This window comes from Phyllostomus hastatus, unplaced genomic scaffold, assembly GCF_019186645.2.
Source record: "Phyllostomus hastatus isolate PE091 unplaced genomic scaffold, TTU_PhHast_1.1 phas_contig_1162, whole genome shotgun sequence".
Taxonomy (NCBI): domain Eukaryota; kingdom Metazoa; phylum Chordata; class Mammalia; order Chiroptera; family Phyllostomidae; genus Phyllostomus; species Phyllostomus hastatus.
This window is the reverse complement of record NW_025333537.1, coordinates 5,420,119-5,441,155: the sequence shown is the minus strand read 5'-3', so window position 1 is coordinate 5,441,155 and position 21,037 is coordinate 5,420,119. Positions and strand designations below refer to the sequence as shown.

The following is a 21,037-nucleotide window of genomic DNA, read 5'->3' as shown; positions in this document are numbered from 1 at the left end:
GGCACATAGTAGCTGCTCAAGAAGTACTGAGGCCGGCGGTGTTTACAGCGCCTTGCCCATGTCCTGTGAGTTATCGAGGGCCGGCAATGAGCAGCAGTACTCAGGTGTCACGCTAAGCGGCCCCACTAAAGACACCCGGGTCTCAGGGTTTGCGTGCTCTGTGCAGGTGGAAAACGGGAGACGGCCACTAGCAGGGGCAACCCTTCAGGGGGATGGCTAGTTTTCTCGCCTAAAACTATGTCTTCTTCCTGATGCCGGCTTCCTTTACAACAGTATCAGGATCCCACCTCTGGGATTGTATCCTAAGAACCCCGAAACCCTAGCGTGAAAGAGCACCTGTACCCCAATGTTCGCAGCGGCGCTGTTGACGATCGCCGCGACCTGGACGCGGCCCAGGCGCCCGTGGGTGGATGAAAACGCTGTGGTTCACGCACACGACGGAAAAGGACGCGGTAACAAGAATGAAGGAACTCTTACCTTTCTGCGACAGCACGGATGGACCTGGAGAACGTTATGGGAAGTGCAATAAGGCAGCCAGAGAAAGACAGACGCCACATGACCGCACTCACACGCGGAATCTAGTGAACGGAACGAACTGGCGGACAAAACAAAAGCCCGAGGCGCGGACGCGTGAAACAGATGGTCGGATCTCAGGGGGCGGCTGGTGGCGGAGGGGCCTGGAGGAAATTAGCCAAACAGCTACGCCCGTACATGCGTATGGGCACAGACACGACGTGGTGAAGGCTGGTGGGGGGATGGGCGTGGGGACTGGGTGGAGGGGGGCAGAGGGGGAGGAACATGGGGGGCATCTGTAATAGTACCGGTAATAAAAATAAATAAATAAAAACTGCACATGGATTTTTAAAAACTCAGCAGGGTGTTCTCTGTTCAGCTAGCAAAGGCCAGGTGGCACGCTAGGTGCGGGAAATACTCGTAAGGCCGACCCAGCCCATGTAAGGAGCACACCGCATTTTCGGGCGTGCACGTGGGACATGAACACTCATAGTGGCAAGTGCTCTGGTAGGGTCAGGGATAGGACGCCAAGGGGGTGCAGAAATGTGCCCCCAGCCGGCAGCGGGGTGGGCTAAAGTGCAGAGGAGCCGGGCAGGGGAGAATGAGGTTGAAACTGCACGGCAGCCGGGGCTGGGTGGAGGGCTGGAGGGGGTCTGGGGCTGGGTGGTGGGGATGGAGGCGGGGTGTTCCCGGCGGAGGCAACAGCCCGTGCAATGGCCCAGAGACAGGCGCATGCAGGGAAGTCGGGGGCCTGTGACTCCCGGCTGACACAGGCTGTGTGCTGGAGGGTGGGCGGCCAGCGGCCTGCGCTCCGGAGTTCGGACTTTATCCGCAGGTAACTGCAAAGCCAGCACGCAAGGGAGTGGCTGGAGCACCCACACATTTTAGAAAGATCAGAGGGGAGGCCACTGAACTTCCAAGACGGGAGAACATGGTGTCCTGGACCAGGGCAGTGGGGATGGACCCAGGTGCGTGTGGCAGGTCCCCGAGGCAGGGCCTGGAGACAGGCGGGCTCTGGGCAGTGAGGGGAGGGGTGGTGAGCCCTTCCTTCCCTGCCGCGGGGACTGAGGACTCGCATCTGCAATCCTCAGTGCAGAGGGGACTCAGCAGACCCCTCTAGACAGGGAGGGTCCTGGGCCCCCAAGTGGCACTCTCTGAACACAGGGCGCGAGGCCGCACACTGCCTGCCCGCCTGGGAGCCCACCTCCTCCACGTGTCCGGAAGGGCCGCTAGGTGTGGGGGAGGGGGAAGGGCAAGGCATTCCAACCCTGGGTCGGTTCCCGCCACAGTGAGAAACGGCCGGCCCTGGCCATGGGTGGGGGTAGGGGTAGGGCGGAGAGGACCCGTGTCCTTTCACTCAGAGTCACTTATTGGGACCGAGAAAGTCCAGGTTTGATATGCAAACGATACCCCAAAGACAGTATCCTGGAAGGTGCGGCCTTGCCCATGGGCTTTCCCGGCCCGCTGTGTCCCCATGGGTTTGTGGCACATGCCACAAGGCAGCAATGTGGGCCTAAAACCTCCGGTCCGAGCCTCCTGAACCCCACTCACCACTGGGCCACCAAGGGGCAGTGACTTTTTCATTTAAAATGGAATGACAGGGGGAGACAGTATCCCCGAGGCTTCGTGGGCACACAGGAAGCGGGCGGTGAGGAGGAGGCAGGCGCGGGCTCGGGGGCAGAAAATGTCTCCCAGCCTTTGCTCTGGGCGGCTCAGCCGGAGAAATGACAGAAGTCGTAGAACAGACTGGGAACAGATTTTTGCTTTCTTCTGAGTCACCCGGGGAAGGAGGATGGAAAATTCCCACTCTCCCTCTCTCCCGTTCCCAAACGGGAACACGGGTTCCCCGGAGGGAACAGTGCAGCCTGGGTGTGCGGCCAGCTGGCAGGACACCTGGGCCATCCCGGCCGGCCGGTGGCTCGGTCCCTCCTGGCTCTGGTGCTCCCTGCTCAGCAGAGCCCCCTCTGGGTGTGAGAAGCCTAATGAGCTTTCTACAGGGTTAGTGGTGTGCTGTGCACGGCCCGCTGTGGGATCAGACAGCCGGGTGACTCATCCTGGACGTACCTTGCCCGTGACTTACCAGAGTCTGTCTCCGCCAGAGAAAGCCACAAAACGTTCCCCCCAGACCCGTCTCTGGGACCGTCTGCCTGCCTCCCTCCTGCCCTCCCGCACCGTTCACTTTGCACGTGCGACAACCCCGTGCCTCTCGGACCCAGACCAGGCTCAGCACCAGCGTGCGTGCACCCCCAGCCCCCAGCAGGGGGCGAACCAGGCTACAGTGACCAACAAACTGATTGTGCTCAGAGGCTGCAGGGCGCAAGTCCGAGCACACACAGAGGGAAAAGCTTTGCTGTGGATAAGTAACATACTCACATCAATAAATGACCGAGAAACCAAAAAGTCAACAGAAGCATTCAGCCTACGTCCTGGGAACATCTTGGCCCGGCAGCCCCGAGCCCTGGAAGGGCAAAATGACCCCGACGACGACGTGCACACCAGTGAGTGGTGCCTGAGGGCACAGAGCGTGGGTGTGCCCTGAGCCCACCCTTCCGAGTCTCACTGACTCGGCCGAGCCACACCCGCTGCGCTCGGTCACCAGCAAGGCCCCTGAAGACTGGAGACCCCTTCCGAAGGGAGGACTGCCTTATCCCGCCCGTTTTCAGGAGCAGCAGTTCCCTTGGTCTGTTCAGGCTGCTGCAGCACAGAGAGCATCCACTGGGTGGATGGGACGTGGGTTACTCACAGTTCTGGAGCTTGGGAAGCCCGAGGTCCAGGCCCCGGCAGACGCTGGTGAGGTCCCGTGCAGGAGTCCTAACGGCAGGCAGGCGGGCGGGCGGCGTAAGGGGTGAGGGCGCTCTCTCAGGTCCCTTTTATAAGAACACTAACCCCACGGAGAGAGGGCTCCGCCCTCATGACCTCATCCCCTCCCTGAGGCCCCACCTCCAAATACCACCACCTCCAGGGCCAGCTTGCAGCATGCACCTTGCAGGAGGGCAACACGCGTTCCATCAGTGGGTGGCGTTGTCCCGAGCAGCTTGGGTCTCGCAGTCAGGCCGAGCTGGATGGGATCTGGGCCCTGTGACTCAGTAGCTGTGTCATTTTGGGCAAGTGTCTCAACTTCTCTGAGCTTCAGCTTCCTTGTGTGTCCATTAGGGGTCATTCTCTGTGCCAGCCCCAAGTGCGCCCGGGGCTGGCACAGTGAAAAGGCTCGGGACAGTCTGGGCTCTGACCTGGTGTGAAGCGTCTGTGCTGTGGGACAGTGGGCTCTGATCACGGGAAGGTCAATGACTTCATCTAACTTTCTAGAAGCGTTCGCCTGCCCCCTCTGTCAGCCGCTGTGGGCACAGGTGCGCGTGTGAACGCTGACTACAGAGGCTCCCTCTCTGCATCCCACTCGGGCCCACGGGGCGGACGAGCACGAGAGTCTGCTTCATCGAAGGCGAACACGCCAGCCAGCCTGGGGCGGAGGAGCTCCTGCCCCCCAGCCCGGCGGGCTCCGAACAGCCACAGCATGACACCTGTGGCCACCTCAAGTCTAAACCCCCTGCCCCCTGCCCCCCCCCACACACACTTGCTCCGGGCTGGACTACATCTCTGCTAACGGTGTTTCCCACATCCTGAGGCTCAGGTCCTGGGTCCTGCCAGCAGAGGATGAACAGGCTTGCTGTGGTGGAGGACTCTGGCCCTGTGCCCAGCAACCCATGCCGAGCGCTAGCAGGCCACTGGCCCGTGAGCAAAGCTGACGTTTTCGGGGACAGTATCAGCTAAGGCCAAGGGACCTGGCGGAGCCCCAGTGCGCAGTTTCTCTGGTCCGTACACATGACTGCCGGCCGGCGGGGCCTCTCAAGACGAACGCTTTGAGGTCTCTAACCACTGAGAGCCCTTTGGGGAGAGGGAAAGGTGCGTGAGAACGTTTCTATGCTCCAGTGCTCAGAGAACAAAAGCCCGTGAGCCCAGATGGTCGTGGAGGGCTCTGTTACACAGCAGCACGGATGGGACTCTGGGAGCGGGAACCAGCTGGCTCATAAGAAATGTAAGCAGGTTGGTATGGCCATACCACTGGCTTTGCAACCAGAGCGGCTCCTGAAAGGTCAAAGTGTAAAGCACAAGAGGGGTAAAGGGCTGAGGGCATGACAATTTCCATGCATCAGGATGTCAGTGGCTCATTCACACGATGAGGCGTCCTCAGAAGCAGACAGACCCAAACAGAATTGCTGAAGTAAACACAGTCCCAGACCGACCTGAGGTCAAATCAGTGTTCTCGGCCAATGCCGTAGATTGAGTTAGGGCTCTTAAAATTTTGTTCAGAGCCTTGGCTGATGTGGTTCACTGGACTGAGCACCAGCCTGCAAACCAAAGAGACACCAGTTCGATTCCCAGTCAGGGCACATGCCTAGGTTGTGGGTCAGGTCCCCAGTAGGGGGCGTGCAAGAGGCAACCACACATGGATGTTTCTCTCCCTTTCTCCCTTCCTTCCCTTCTCTAAATATAAATAACATCTTTAAAAAAATTTTTGTTAAGAGGGCAGACTTGTCTTAAGTTATGTTCTAACCACAAGACAAAACAGCCCCCTTCCAAAATGAAAAACCCCAAAGGGACACGGGGAAACTTTGGGAGGTGATGGCTAAGTTTTACCCCTGGGTCGAGGTGAGGGTGACACAATCGAACGTGTGTGTCCATACGTGAACCATGTGCAGATTTTGTAGAATTACACCTCAAGAAAACCAGGGGCAAAAAGCAACCTCCCTGCAGGTTTTGCACAGGGAGTCTCCAAATTTCCAGGGCAGAGATCACCGAGATTGTGAGGGAAACACTCCTGTCCCCTCAGCAGAGCAAACACGAGCAAGAACAAGGGAGCGGGTGAGGGTGGCCAGGAGGCGGCAACGGCGCAGCCGGTGAGGAAGACGCAACAAGGATTCTGGACCCCAAGTAATAAAGGATGATAATGTTAGCAAGACATTTTGTGTAAGGCAAGAAAACCCTACAGAAGAAGCAATGTGGGGGCAGCCGAGACACCGCCCCGGTCAAGTCCAAGGGCCCAGGCCTGGGTCCCTGCCCTGAGTCACCTGCCAGTTCAAGTCCCGTAACTCGCTGTTTCCATGTGTCAAGCGTCAGAACGAATGACCAAGGACCCTGTCCTTTCCAGATTCTCTAATCTCGTGGAAGCAATTTAGGAAATAGTTTCGTACGAGGGTAGCCATTACCCAGAAAGTCTTATAACTGCCTTTTCTCTTATCCTCCTTTTATAAGAGGCAGTAACTCAAACTAACCAGGGTGTGTGTGTGTGTGTGTGTGTGTGTGTGTGTGTGTGTGTGTCTTTGGTTGGATTTTTTTTTAAGGACCATTTAGGAGATTCTGGAATCAAGTCATCCTAACACTAAGCAAAGAAGAAGAGTACACAATGCATACGCCAAAAGGCCTCCAGAGCACTTCAGCACTTCTCCGTGGCAGAAATGACCTCCGGGCACAGAACAGGGCCCGTGAAAAGGTACTCGGAGCAAGACAGCCCTGGCCAACCAGTGGAATGACACGGACGGCAGCTCTTCCCAATGCCACCTCCCAGGTGGGACTCGATTTCTCACTGGGGCAGTATTGCCCCTGAAGGGAAAATCTGGTTTTGGCGGGGAGAGAGAAACTATTACTCTTTTAACGTGTGATGCACAGATATACACGCAATACCTAGGTGGGTAGTAGTTATCTGTGGTATTAAAGTCTCACAGGGGTTCACAGCAACTGTATTGCCAATAGCTAAAAGATGGAAACAGCTCGAATGTCCTTTAACAGCTGAATGGGTAAAGTGTGGCCTTTCCACACGATGGAGTATTATGCAGCCATGAAAAGGGATGAAGTATATCAGTTGATACATGCTCTGACGTGGCTGGACTTGGACAACATGATGCTCAGTGATGGAAGCCAGACACACAAAAGACACATACTACGTGGTCCCCTTGTACATGCAATGTCTAAAATAGGGACACCCCTGAAAACAGAAGGGACACTGGGGCTGAGGGAGGGAGGGAGACACGGGGCATTTCTGCTCCATGGGCATGGTTTGCCTCTGGGGTGAGAACGTGTTTTATCACTCTGTGGCGGGGGAGGCCGCGCAGCCCTCGGGTGTATGAAATGCCACTGGTTTATACATTTTAAAATGGTTCATTTTACATTACACGAATTTCACCTCAATTGAACAAAAGGTCGAGCAATTTCCTGGGGGAAGAGGCTCAGGAAAACGGTTGTCTACAAGAATGGTCCCAGGGTAGGGGCGGGGGGCACCCCTGGAAGAAAGGCTGGGAAAGCTGGGGTGGGGTGCGGCGCTGTGGGGAAAGCCGCAGACGCCTGGACGGAGAACGCCACCACACAGTGCTGGGAGAGGACCGGAGAGCTCTGAGACCTTGCGACGAGAGTGGCTGGGCACAGGAAGGTCAGGAACCCATTCAAAGTGACCTCTGACTTCCCCCAAATCCAACCACCTGAAGAAGAAAGTCTGTGAGGGATCCTGCCATTTTGGGAGAAGCGGAAGGGACATCTAACCAGGCGACGATTCTGTAATGCAGACTGTCCCGCTGGTCCCCCCCCAAACCTCCTTCCTTTACTCTGAACTTTAAAAAAGATCTTATTTTCAGAGAGAGGAGAAAGAGAGGGAGAGAAACATCAATGTGTGCTTGCCCCTCACGTGCCCCCTACTGGGGACCTGGCCCATAACCCAGGCGTGTGCCCTGACTGGGACTTGAACCGGCAACCCCTTAGCTCACGGGCCGACACGCAATCCATGAGCCACACCAGCCAGGTCCCTGTGGACCTCTTTTTCTAAGTTCACTAAACAACTTGCTTTAGCCCTTTCCATTCCCCAGCCAAGGTGACATCATCGTGCTCAGATATTTTTGCACAGCCAAACAGGAAGTGGAACTTCCTATGGAAACTTGAAACTGTGAAACAACAAAATGCCCTGGAAAGAAAGGAGAAGCTCTGGGATGCAACCTAGACTCCATGGTGTGTCCGCCGAGCCGCCAGGAGGCCGGGCGATGCCCGTGGCAGGCCGGGGGGCTGGAGAGCCTGTTTGTGGGCTGGACCTGGTAACACTGTCATGTACGTGTGCAAGGTGAACCCCCTGTACTGCAGCTGGTCTTGGGAAGCAGTGGAGAAGGGGCAGAACGGGGCGTGAGGGCTGCTCTTTGCCGCTGACAGTTGGGTGGGATGAGAGATGAACTAGGCAAAAACGAACTGAAACGAAGAGAAGCCACCCCAGCTCCCGATGCTGAAAAAGGCAACGCGTGGGTGCACCCACAGTAAGGGGTGGGGGTGGGAACTCACTCGGCTCTGCCTTGCGTTGGGCTAAGGTGGCCACCATGAGGGCAGGGGGGAGAGAGAGAGGCATGGGCTGCGGGCAGGAGGGGGGAATCCAGTAGACTGGGAAGGTCTGGACTATCAGTCAGACGACTGATAACACACAGAGGGGTTAGCAGCCTGCCAAGTTTCCAAGGGCATCATCGCCAGGGGACGACCTCAAGCTTGTTGTGTGAAGTCCCAGACTGGCCCCCAGAACCCGCACCTGGCTGGACGGGGCTATGAGTTACACAGCCACCAGGGAGGGGCACCCCAACACCCACCTGCGATGTCACTGGGGAAGACGTGTCCCAGAGGGCAGGACCGGGCGTGGGGGCACTGAGGAGGAGGGACGTCTCCCAGACAGCATGGTCTCCACCCCTCCCCCGTGCCGCTCCCACAGCTCTGGGCTTCATGACACCCCCCACCCCCAGCAGCCCCTCGTCACTGCGGGAGCCCAGGGGTTTGGGTGTGTGGGTGCAGACACAGTGGAGGCCCAAACTTCATTTCCTCCTGGGCACACAGGCCGCTGGCCAGCCTCCTCTCCTTCCCTCCCGCACCATCTGTTGCAGAGACCAGGGATTGAAGACAGCTCAACCAGTGAGAACCCCCACTGCCCGGACACCACGCTGTGGCAGAAGGCAGTGACAGGAGCAGTGTTTGTAGCCAGAGTCCGCCCGCCTCCCCCGACCCTCCCCGGCCAGGAATCAGGGCGCGTCTGGCCCCAGGAAGAGCACACCTGTGCAGGAGACAGGGGCAGCAGCTGCCCACCATGGACTCCTTCTTCCTCCCCAGCCTCCCCCTGGGAATATGAGTGGAAGTGCTAAGGGCCACTGCAGCCTCGGCTCACAGGGCCCCCTCACACACGTGCTCCCAGGCTCAACGCCCCCCCCCCCCAGGTTGGACAGAGACGGCCCCAGGGTGCTCCTGAAAGCCACACACTGAAGACAGCAGGCTCCCCCTCTCGCCGCCTCCCACCCGGAGTTGTGAATGACGGCCCCAGGGCCGCTGTGCCCGCCCACTCCCCCACCCAGTGTTACTGCCGCAAGAAAGTTCTCGTGTTCAGGCCATTGTATTTTTTGGGGGATCTATTTATTACAGAACTATCATTACCCTAATACAGTCATTGCTAAATGGCCATAATACATTTATGCGATAATTGCACATTTTAATCACCAAAGGAATGTCCTTTTCTCTTGATTCTAAGTTTTCAGAAGTGAAAGGTTAGAAGGTAAAGTTGCTGCAAGGCGAAAGGTAAAAACATTGCGAGGTAGTCGGTAGTGTGGCTGTCGAACGCCAGGTCCCCCCTATGCACGAGCAGAGTGCGCAGCTCCCCATCGGGAGGGCGGGATGCCAGGCAAGCCCCGCCCCCGGGCTGGGGCCAGCAGATGGCGGCTGGCGGGCCGCGTCCCACCTTCGGCCTGCTTCTGTGCAGCCCTCGGGCTCAGATTGTAGTTTCGTGTGTTTTTAAAAACAGAGAAGAGTGTGTGACAGACTGTGTGCAGTCCCAGTATTCACTACCTGGCCCTGCCTTGTAGAGCTGCTGTGAGGGCCGTCCACATCTGGCCGGTGCCTGGCTCCAAGCAAGCAAGCGGTACAAAGTAACACATGCAATACAGCTACTAACGTCTCCAAAAATACACGGCCACAGGGCTGACCTCCTCCCTCCCTCACGGTGGGCAGTCTCCCCTCCCCTCCCAGAAACAAAAGACAGACATCTCGATTTTCACGGTCACGGGACACTGAAGATACTGTTGAATGAAAAAGTTGCTGGTGGTTCAATTTCACATATGTGGAATAAGAAGTGAGACAAAAAAAGTATTTCCCTTCACAGCAAAGGGACTTGATGGTGGCAGGAGACAGCCTAACACAGGGACGCGCGACTCGACGTGATACATTAGGGAAGACCGAGACATCGGACGTTTTAAAATTAAAGACGAGGCGTTAAGCAGATGTGGGGAAACGTTAAGCTGATTGAGCGACAGCGTTCGGCGTGGGGTTTTGCAGTCAAACAATTCTGCGGGGTGAATGCACTTACAGTGGAGATCTACAGTAGGGTCAGGCAGAGAGACAGCATAAAGGCGGCCTTTCACAGTCCAAGCGGATGGATAACACTCTCAGCCGAGACGCTGCGCCCCCCCACGGGGCTGACGCGGAGGTGGTCTCGAATCGGGCGTGGCTGGTGGGCTGGATGGCCTCTCACCGAGACGGTGCCTCCCGAAGGCGCCGGCACGCACTGGGCCCAGGGACGCGGCGTGCGTGCGTGCGTGGGAGGGGCGTCCCAGGGTCGAAGTCGTCAGGAAAGTGGGACGCACTGCAGGCTCCAGAACAGTCACGTGGTCCAACAGCACGTCACAGGCCCCGAGGAACACTGCGGCGCAGGAGACTGGTGACTCCACCGGACCTTCTGGACGGGGCTGCAGGGCGCGCAGATGTCAGGGCGACGCCCACTACACTCCGGGGCTTCCCTCGGAGCCTCTGCCACTCTCGTTTCACAAACGCAGACTTTGACAAAATCGAAAAGCTGAAGAAGTCTTTGCATTATATGCAGATACTCTCAAGATTACTAGCGAGCTTATAAAATTTCGCATTTGGCAGGAAAATCATAGATGAAAGGTACCCTGTGCGCTCACCAATGTTAAGAAAAATTTCAGCAGGGCCAACTTTTGCATATTTTGATCAGAAGAGGAGTGAGAGACATTCTGCTGCCTGTCGCGGTGGGTCTTTCTGTTCTGCAAGGAAACGGGCCGTTTCCGCGGCCTGTCTAGCGAAGTCCCACTCGCTAACATGGTACCAAAGAAGATCTTGGCATTCGTTGGAAGAGAAAAGAAGTTACTACATCCAAATATTTAATATTTTAACATTGCGAAAGTTCTACTTTTATAACAGGGCTTTTTAAAGTGGAGAAAACTTTGGAAAAATTTTAAAAAGAAACTTACGATTTATTAGAGTACAGGTTCCAAAACACGTTTTTTAGAAAAATATAAAGTGCCCAAGTACCAGCTGACACAGGTGCCCGAGGCCTCCTGGAGCCAAGAGAAGCATTCACAAGAAAACAGGTAAGAACAGTCTAGACACATATTTACAGGGGAAACCATCTTTCTGGGCTTTGACGTCCCTCTGCGGACAAAGGAAACCCACCGGAAATGCGACCGTCACAGTTCCCAGCGTGCCGCACGGTTTCTTAGTGTTGCGTCGCACAAGCGTTCGCTCCGCACTTCCTACTTTCCACCTTCCAACGAGAGTAGTGTGAAGCCCCAGCCTCGAGCGGGCCGGGCGCTGTGAGTGGTCACAGTGTCAAAGGCAAGTCCGAACTGTCTAGATTTGACGGGGGACACGGACACTGGACGACAGAGAGTTCAGGTGGAGGGAACTGGCTGGTCGAATCTCCCTCTCTCGCCAATGACTGCTTAACTCAGCTGTCGACTGCTATCAAGTGCCCACTGTGGCCCCCAAACCTCTGTCATCCTTGGGTTTCAAACAGAATCAACAAGTGGCAGTCGTCAGACGGGGTGAGGACACACTGCGTGCAAACGAACACCGGCAGTGAGGGGAGGCTGGACCCCCGTCCCCTGGGGCCCCACTCGCTAGATCGACTGGGTTCTTTCCACCTGGGAGAGGGAGTTCGGAGGCCCTGACTCCAGGCCCACCGGGTCGTCTGGCTGGAGACCTGGCTGGCCGGAGTGGCTGCGCGGATTTGGGACCTTCCACGCCGTTACTAAGAGCACAGAAGAGAAGCCACTGCGGTCTGAGTAGGAAGTGGGGCGGCCCCGCGGGGCCGAGAACAGCTGCGTGCTGACGGCTTTGCAGCCGCGGCGACTGGAGAGCGCAGGTTCCATCTGTTTCCTTGCCCACGGACCAAAGACTCTTCAACTGAAAGACGGTTCATGTATTTCTACCCTAACACATTCAAAAAGGTTTGGCGGTGAGTCGTGGGGGCGTGAAGCCTCCTCTTTTCTTTTTTTTTTTTTTTTCATTTTTTAAGTTCATTATTTTTTTTTCCTGCTTACAAAAGCGAAATCTCATTTTTGGGTCTTTGGAGACTGCGCAGGAAAATCTCTAAAAGCAGACATTTTAACATCAGATTGCACCTCCTACTGTAAAGAGAACCCATCACCGATTTAAGTCTACTTACGATACTGAATAGTTAAAAATTTTCTTAAAAAGTACTTATTTTAAAGGGAGGCATAATAGATGAACATGGAAAAACCCATCACCAAGGCCATTATACATTTTCTCAAAGAATTTCATGTAATAAAATGGAAAACTAATGATTCATAGAGATAGAGGCATACATCCAAGAGGGAAAACTGTTACTCTCCTAATTCAAATACAGAAAAAGATAAATGCTTCAAATCTGTTTCACAGAGAAAAAATAAAAGCAAATGATTCTGATTACCACTAGTTTGTTAATCTCCAAGATCACCTAGCTTCACTTCCGAAAAGCGACTAAACTCGGGGTGCCGAGACAAAGAAAGAGCCCTTCCTCGGGGCTGAGCGTGCCCCGCAGAGCGACCAGAAGAGGAACTACTGCAAGCCCATAACCCCGTCTGCCCAGCAAACACAGTGTTCTGAGACGGACGTGCGACAGAACGGAAAGTGAGTCAAAAAGGAGGTTACAAGAGTGTCGACTGTGAGACCTCGTGAAGGCGGACTGTCACGCGCTGTCACCACAGGACACGCGTACAAGCCATGCCACTGAACGCGGGGCCTTTCAGACGGACTCAGGGTGCAGGCGCAGAGCGACATTGCCTTTGCAGCTGGAGGAGAGCACAGGCTACCTAGACATAGGGGGGCACTGGCACCCCTGGCTAAGTGGCTTTCCTGGGGAACGAATCCAGAGGGATCCGTGGAGATTTCTAGAATCCTGTTCTCTTGGAAGATAGCAGCAGCAAAGGTGCAATGTCCTCTCTCAGAGTTTACTCTGCGTTCTCTTTCTTGGCACTGTAAATATTCTGCACCGTCTCGTAGACCGACTCCAGGTCCTCCGGGTACCGGAGCTCTAGCTCTGCGTTTGGGATGTAGTGAGTGCCCGTGAACTCTGAGAAATAGCGTCCGACGTCGGGGTGCGAGATTTCTTGAGGCTCCACGTTATATTCCAAGTTTTCTGTTGATAAAGAGGCACATTCTCATTAACAGGGACTTTTCTGCAGTATCTTTTATCCAGAGACCTTCCTAGCAACGGTCTGAGGTGGAAGAAAGAGGATGACATGTTTATGGAACGTGGAAGAGCTGACAGGAAAAAGGCAGCAAGCGGGAGTTGGGGCGGAGCGATGGTGGCCGGGGGCCCCCAGCAGCTCCACACCAAAGAGAAGCACCTTCCTACTCTCGGAGCAGGGGGTCTGGCTCCAGCGGCCTCTCGGGGGCGGGCACACCGGAGATTCACCCGGCCCCTCCGACTTGCTCTAACACAGACCTGCAGACCAGGTGTCCCAGCCAGCTCGTTCTTGCCAGCGGTGCAGCTTCTGAAGCCCCCACGGTATCTGGTGACCAGTCTCGTGCCTGCATCCTTCTTGTCTACTAACGTGAGCCCCCGGCATGGACCCCACTCTCCACCCCAGCAAAGTGCGGAGAGCCCTGTTCTGAAGAAGGTCAGCCGTGCACCTTTTCTCTCTCCCCTCTTTTCCTTCCTCTCTGTGTACACTCAGGAGCAGCTCGGTGCTGGCCAATGCCTAGTGTCCGAGAGCTGGGAGGAGGGCAGGAAGGTCGAAGCCAGGCTACAGTCACGAACCTGTAAGGACAACACAGCGGGCAGTGGCTGCCCAGAACTCTAACCATGGGCCCAAACAAGAAGCACAAGAAGCGCAGACAGAAGGGAAAGAAGCCAAGTGCGGGGGTTGGGGGGTGGGCAGCGGCTCCCAGCTCCCACAGAGGAACATGCGCTGACCTCAGCGCACCCACCCACCTGGGCCCCTAGCCAAACAGGAAAATGGTATTAATTAAAAAAACTTTTTAGAGGAGAAAACAAGGTAGTGAAGTTGGCAACTATGTATTATGAAGGGAAAATAAATCCCACCCTACTAAGCAGTGTTTCTGAGATATTTACTAGACCAAGAATGAGAAAGCTAAGTGTTACAAATGTAACTGAGCAAAATAGTAAACAGGGACTACTTACAAGTCCTGGAAACACCCTGAGGAGTCTTTGACTCCCTTGAAGCTTTTGGAGAAATATGTCTGCTTGTTTAACTTTAAATTTGCAAGCCACCCCAAAATACACGGACACACCCCCAGAAAACTACGGAAACACTCCCCGTGAGTTCCCTGGGGGCAGCTGTCCTGTCCTGGTCCCCTCCGCCCCAGGGAGGAGACCACTGTCAGTGTGAGCGGATCTCTCCTGTCCCTCTACAAACACACAGACATGATCTACATATAACTGCACTCGAAAAAACCAGGTATTGTTTTGTTTTTGTTTGTTTATACAAAACACGCAAGAAGTGTTTACCTGCAACTGGTTTACTTAACTCAAGCTTAGTGTGCCACAGTCCGGGTAGACCCCGACGTACCAGTCCTCGGGCATGGCACTGTTCTGTGGTAACAGGGGACCGCAGGCCCCGTGGGCGAGCGTGTCTTTGGGGGGGGGGGGCTAAGGATGGAACTGCCAGGTCAGGGGAGAAAGACGCTTGAAATTTTCACAATTTAAAAGAGAGCGCGCTAAACCGCCCTCTGAAATGGGTTCCCATCTTACGCTCCCACGGCCCGAGGCAGGGGCCTCGCACACGAGCCAGCACGCGCAGACTGCGCAGACTGAGCGTGCGTGTGGAGGGCGGGGTGCGGACCTGAGCCTGGAGCTGTAAGACAAGTGACAGGGCCAGGAACTAACGCTGGGTGAGGGTGCACAAGCACCTCGCATTCTACGAGGTGCTTCATGCACGGAACGCGTGTGAAAACCAGACGTTCGCCTCCCAGTTGGATCCCCGACCTTCCGACGTGGGCAGCCGACTGAAGTTCAGGGCACCCTGGTTTGCCACAGCACTGAGAGGCCACAGCACCGAGAGGCCACAGCACCGAGGTCGGGGAGGGGAGCTGGGACAGGCAGTGTGCCCCGTAGTGGGGAAATGACCAACAGGCCAGATGCTGCATATCCCTCCTTGGGATTTGGGGTGACCGCTAGCACACTGTTTGGAAAATCCCCTCGATTGTGCAGAATAAGACGATTCGAAGACGTCGTGATGCACGTGGTTCATGATCTACTCTTCGACTCTGGAGAACTGGTAACAAGAGCAGGATTCATTACTGCGTTCTGCCCAGGTTACTAGGGTCATGGAGCCCAAGTCTGAAAATTTGGGTCAAGAAAAAGTTGTAAAACAAAATAATTGAATGCAAGTGAACCCAAAAATGTAAAAAACAATTTAAATAGGTGTTTTAAAAATTTAGCCTCTCAAGGTCTCCCACTGGCTAAATACGGGCTAATTTGGACAAAAAAAAAAATAACTCAGTGATTGTAACACATTGACTAAATAAAAGCATAGGACTCTATGGGAGGAGAGGGGAAGGAGGGCTGGAGGGGAGGGGAAGGGAGGGGAGAGGGAGAGGAAGGAGGCAGCGCTGGGGAGGGGGGGAGGAGGCGGGGAGGGGAGCCCCGGCTCACAGCTCACAGCAGCAGAGGGGTCGCAGCGGTGGAGAAGCGGCCGTCTGCGATCTGCACACAGTAACCCGGGCGAGGAGACTGACAGGTGCGAATGTGAACACAGACGCTAGGACACAGGATGGCTCCACGGGTTTCCCGTTAACCACACAGGGAAGACGGTCCCTTACGGTGAGTCACGATCTTGGCCGAGTGACCCAAACCCGCCTCCCTAGCAGTGGGACGTGGAGCAGCACACAGGGCATCTGAGGATAAGTATTTTGGCCAAACACATGGACCCGATCCACCCACACCTCGCACCGAGCTCCCGGCTTCCAGAGAACACCCAGGTGAACGCACAGTGCGACTGGGCCAGAGAGCTCAGCTTGACAGTCAACAGGGGGACCGCCGTGAAAAAGAGAAAAAAGAGGAGAAAATAACATGAGGAATGAGAACCTGTTTCTGTCTCTGCTCTCCCTGGGAGGGACTGGAGACAGAACCAGGAAGCGCACGTGGGAGCCCTGACTGGTCCTGACTCAAACCAACGCAGACGCACCGTGGAGACCACCAGCGGGAGCCCACGGGTGGGGGGAGGGGGGCGTGAGCATCGGCTCCAGGCGTTCCGTCGGGAACACGGAGCCCCTGGGCGAGCCTGACCGCAGGTGCTGGGGGCTTGGGAGAGGCGGGCGTGGGCCCCGAGAAGAGCCGGGCGCGGAAGTAAGGCTCTCCCTCATACACGAGTGACAGTGGCCGGCTTCTGTGTCAACAGGTACCGAGGCCGCAGAGGAAGGGATGACCGGGGAGCGCCACAGAGCGACAGAGCCCTGAGGGGTGCCACCTGTCAGGCCAGGCCCTTCCAGGGGAGCCTGTGATGGGGCTCCCCTCCATCTCTGCAGCCCCACAGCCCAGCAGCCAGCTGACAGGCGACCAATGCCCAGGAAACCCTGCCCAGGGCCGACGGGGTCTCTGGCCGAAAAAAGTGGACAGCTGCCCTGGGGTGCAACTGGGAAGTTAAGACTTTTCTAAAAGCCTCGGAATTTAAACTTTGAAAAGGCAATGCACTAACATCACTCACGGCCACATCGTCCAATCTCAGATTTTGAGAGTGTGCAACCGACAGCCAGGTGTCAAAGTCAAACCTTCTCACGAAGTCACTGCACTATCGTGACTCCAGACCCGGCCGGCTTATTTAGAACGCAGCCAGAAATGAATTCTTGAGATGACGAAAAGTTCAGGACACATGAGGCCAAATATCAGTTCGCCTACTCTGAAAAGCCCATTTTAAAGTTAACGCAGATGTTTCTAGAAACTCAAGTATCAAATACTGAAAGTCCTGAGAGCCGCCCTGCGTAATGGGGCAGCACGTGCACGAGGTGAGGCCAGGCCCTTTGTCCCCGGGTGCCAGGCCCTTTGTCCCCGGGTGCGCTCCGTGACAGGCGGCGTGAAATGCTCACCGCGGGGTTAGTGGGGGATGCAGGGGGCCCACAGGTCGCTGGGGAACTTTCGAACTGTGTTGATGTTTAGAAACTGTTCGTATGACTTTCCGTCACAGCTTGGAAAGTTAAATAAAACCGCTGTCAGCACCTTGGTCTGACACGAGGCACACGTCAGCCCCCCTTAGAGCCTCGGCGCCACGCTGACAGAGGCCGACGCGACCTGTGGTCTCAGTATAGACAGAACTGCTCTCACTGCCCGTGACCGTCTCTCAGTTTCTGGTGGATTGACCACCGATATGAAACTTCTGAGGCGCTCCCACGTCTAACACTCACACGAGCGCCTGGACTGGAGCGTCGCTCCGACTCGGTCGCACGTGTGTCCGGGCGGCACGAGGCGGCGCAGCAGGACGGCCGTGGACGAGGCTGCGCCAGGCTGCCGGGCTCAGGTGCACACTCTGTGAGTTAGAGCGTCGACCGCCCTGCGTGCCTCAGCTTCCTCGTGGATGGCAGGGGCGATGGAGAAAGCGAGTGTTTTCAAGCGGGGTGAACGGACACTAGAACTCTGCCGGCCACAGAGCAGCATGCTATCAGCATCAGTGTCATTTTACCACTGAGACGAGCGCTGGGACTGCCTCCACAGGCGGGCACGGAATGCATCCGCCCTACTAAGTGGGGGAAGAAAGAAAAGGGGGACACCCGGGCTGCTGGGCTGTCCGGGCCCGCACCACGGACTGCAGTTCCAGAGAAGGCCGCCAGTCTCGGGGGCCAGAGGGTGCTAGGGTGGCTCCCCGCGTAGTGTCCAGTCAGTGCCCTCCAGTTCAAGCAGGCCCTCCTTACCTGGAGGGGGCCAATGGCAGCGCCTGGGAAGCAGGCACTGGGGATTCGATTGGCAAGAGCAATGCCCAATCAGAACAGAGATCACCAGCAGCACCACACCACCTAGCTGTGGTGGTGAAGGGCGGGAGACTTTGAGGACCCTATTTAACCGGTGGCATGGCCGTGCCGCAGCACACCACCCGTGTTTACCGGCTGAATAGCGGCCCTCGGGAGGACAGCCCTGGGAAACTGGCGGCGAGGCCCACGGTGTCTGAGAGCTGAAGGGGACGCGCCAGCGAGAACCAGCCACTTACCCTGGGCTGCGTATCTGCAGGAACCATCCTCCACCAGCACGTTGTAGAAAGGCTGGTGATGGCCGTGGGGCAGGCTGTGGACGTTCATGTTGCGGATCCACTCGTGTCCCATCATGCAGGTGGGGTCCCAGCCGTAGATCACGCAGTTGTAGCCGTACCTGATCAACGCGAGAGCAACGGCCCGTCAGTCCCCCGGGGCCCCGGCCCCTGTGAGGTGTACGGACGGCGGCTCGGCTTCCCTTCAGCTCCCGTTCCTACAGATCTACCTGCTTTTACTCCACGCTGAGTCCTTGTTCAGGACACCCCTGCCCCTCTTTATAAACCCCTCTTACTATCAACCTAGCCCTTCGGTTGGGGAAAAATAAAACTTTCTGACAGCGAGTGATGGGGCAACGGGTTACCAAATGGGAAAGGTACCGAAACCCAGTCCTGACGACGGCACCAAACTGGCCCCCAGCGGTTAACAGAGAGACCCAGGTGTAAAACGGAGAACTTGCGAGCTATCTCCAGGATCCAGGACTCGGGGTGGCGAGCGACTTCTCCAGTGCTGACGAGACGGCCCATGGAGGACGAGACGGGCCGGCGGACAGCACTGAAGGACCCTGGTTCACAGAGACTAGCTACCTACCCAGCTCCCTGTCTGGTAAGGGATCATCCACCTTTTTGTAGTTATGGCAGCGGGATGGGAAATGGACTTTGACCGACAGAGAGGGCCCTTACCTTGGAGAGGCGCACTGTGAAATAGCTACAGGAGAAATGACACCGGGGGCTCCATCGGGAGGAGGAAGGCAAGGGCGGGTGGGGAAGGGGCAGTGAAGACGGACCCTGTCATGGTGGCCACTGGGGCTGACAGGGGAACATCACCTGGTTCGGTATACTCAGCTCTTACTCTCAGACGCTCGACATGTCCATCGCAAATAAAAAACAGAATGCAACACAAGAATGAAAACACGAACCAAAACCTGGAAAGAGGTCTTTGGAACTCATGTGCACACAGAGATTAAGTATGCAGAAAAAGAATGGCTGCAGATCAGAAGCAAAATACTCCCTAGACACTTAACGAACGAAAGGAAACGTGAACGGCTGTAACCCTGTGGAGAGAACCTCCATCTGTGCAGCCACCAGGGAGTGTGGACCAAGGCCACAGGGACACGCCACCCGCCACTTTGTACACAGCGCATTTCCGGAGGCCTGGCGACAGCCCATGCTGGCGAGAGGAGGCACTCTCAGCTCCCAGCCGGCTGGTGGGACATAAATGCGGCCATCCCTTTGGACACAGTTTAATTCTGGACCACATGTGCACCCTGCGACCCCCAACTTAAATTCGGGGAGAGCGAGATGAGCAGAAGAGGTGAAGAACAACAAAGGCAGGAGAGGGCAGTTCCACTTGTGGCCACTGCCATCTTCCCGGTGGACATCTGAAGGCCACTGAAGCATCAGAGGACCCCCCCGCCCCCCGCGTGCCTCGCAGCCAGGAGAGCGAGTCCCTTCCGAAGCACAGAAAGTAAGTTAAAGACGCGGTTCAGCTTGCGGGCCTTCCTGAGCGGGACCGAGGCGGTCGCTGCATGCAGCCGGGTCCCCTTCCAGCACGTCACGGCCGCTGCTCCCCAGCCCTCGGTGTCCTCTTCGGCCACACGTGGGCGGACGCCGTGGGGCACTCACCTCTTGTGTTTCATAATGAGCCCAATGGAGTAGCAGACATCCCTGTGCTTCTCGTGGGAGCGGAGCTTCACCTCCACGCCCACCTCCTCCTTCTTGCGCTCAATGTGCTCTAGGGTGTGTTGCACCAGGTAACCCACCGCCCCGTGCTGCCCGGGGTCCAGGGTCTGAATGTGCTGGAGGATGTCAAGCACCTTCAAGACAAGACAGAAAGACTAGGTGATAATATTTTTAGCAAGGCCTTTTCCTTTTTCCTGCGTTGGGTACAGCCCTACCTAAGCTAGCCTGACGAGGGGCGGCAAGGCCCTGAGGATGCGGCCTCGGTCCTTGAGACCCACGGGACCCTCCCCAGTCAGTGCGCTCACTTCTCACACGGGCATCGGCCCCAGACACCCACACTGGCCTGCGTGAAGGTGAGGGAGCACTAGAAACATGGTGGGCTGGAATCAGCCTGGGTACGGAGCGTCCGCCCCTTGCAGGCGCATGCATCTGGACCGGGGGGACCTTTCAAAGCGTCCTACGCTCTTGGTCAGTGTGGGCTTCCACTTGTTTATGCACAGAGAGGAAACCACTTTCACCTGCCTACACTCCGGAACTGGTTGGAAAAATAAACGCTCAGCCGCTTCCATCAGGAGGATGCCGGACGGAGCTGCCTCAGGGCTCCAGGGGCTGGGCGGGGTCCCAGAGAGGCCCCCGAAAGGACGCTAATTTGTTTCTGATGTTACACTTGAAGGGCGAAGGTGCGGGTAGCAGGGTTCTGAAGTCCCACTGGTCATTTCCCTTATTTCACTCACGATGGCATTTCACACTCAAGCGGGCAAGGAGAACCCACACCCACAAGGGACCTGAATGACTAGCTGGTCGAGGCAGAGGCCGAGCTTGCGTTCTTTCTACTGTGCCCAGGGCCTCCAGGGACAACCCAAATTCGGATGAAGTTAACGCCCGCACGCAGGTGCACACGCACATGCACACACACGCACACACACAACTACAGCCGTTAGCGGAGCGTCTCGGGCACGTTCCTCCCGTGCAGACAGGACCTTCCCTGCTGCTGAGTCCGAAGACACAGCAGCCTGAATCCTGGCTCCAGATCTGTCAGACCTGCGGTCTTCACCTCTGGACTCATTCATTCGCTTCTCGAGTGGCGACTATTCGTAAAGGCCCCGTTTCCTGATACATTACGATCCTGTCCATGTGTCGTGAAAACTACTGTGTGAACACCCCACCTTGCCCTCCAGACTGACTGGCAGGTCTCAGTCTTTCCCGAGCACCTACTTCTCCCCGGTCACTGCGCCAGACCCGCCACTCCACAGAGCCGGCTCACCCTCCCAACCCGAGGTGCGTGCCCAGCCTTCACGGCCAGACGGACGGCCAGAAGGGGAACCGGGCCTGGTGAAGGCAGGCCACGGGCT

General features: G+C 56.4%; 1 protein-coding gene across 4 annotated transcripts in view; it reads right to left on the bottom strand.

Moving 5' to 3' along the window:
• Positions 1 to 8,909: 8,909 nt before the first annotated feature.
• FBXO21 (F-box protein 21) overlaps positions 8,910 to 21,037 on the bottom strand; it is a 34,536-nt gene continuing 22,408 nt past the window's right edge. For 2 of the 4 annotated variants that reach the window (XM_045842165.1, XM_045842173.1), the window contains exons 10-12: positions 19,629 to 19,840; positions 17,967 to 18,124; positions 8,910 to 12,943 (exon numbers count right to left, since the gene is read on the bottom strand). In XM_045842165.1, the coding sequence (XP_045698121.1) occupies positions 12,756 to 12,943; positions 17,967 to 18,124; positions 19,629 to 19,840 (558 nt within the window). In that variant the 3' untranslated portion in view covers positions 8,910 to 12,755. The remainder of the gene's footprint in view (positions 12,944 to 17,966; positions 18,125 to 19,628; positions 19,841 to 21,037) is intronic. The other 2 variants (XM_045842181.1, XM_045842190.1) reach the window with 1 other exon arrangement.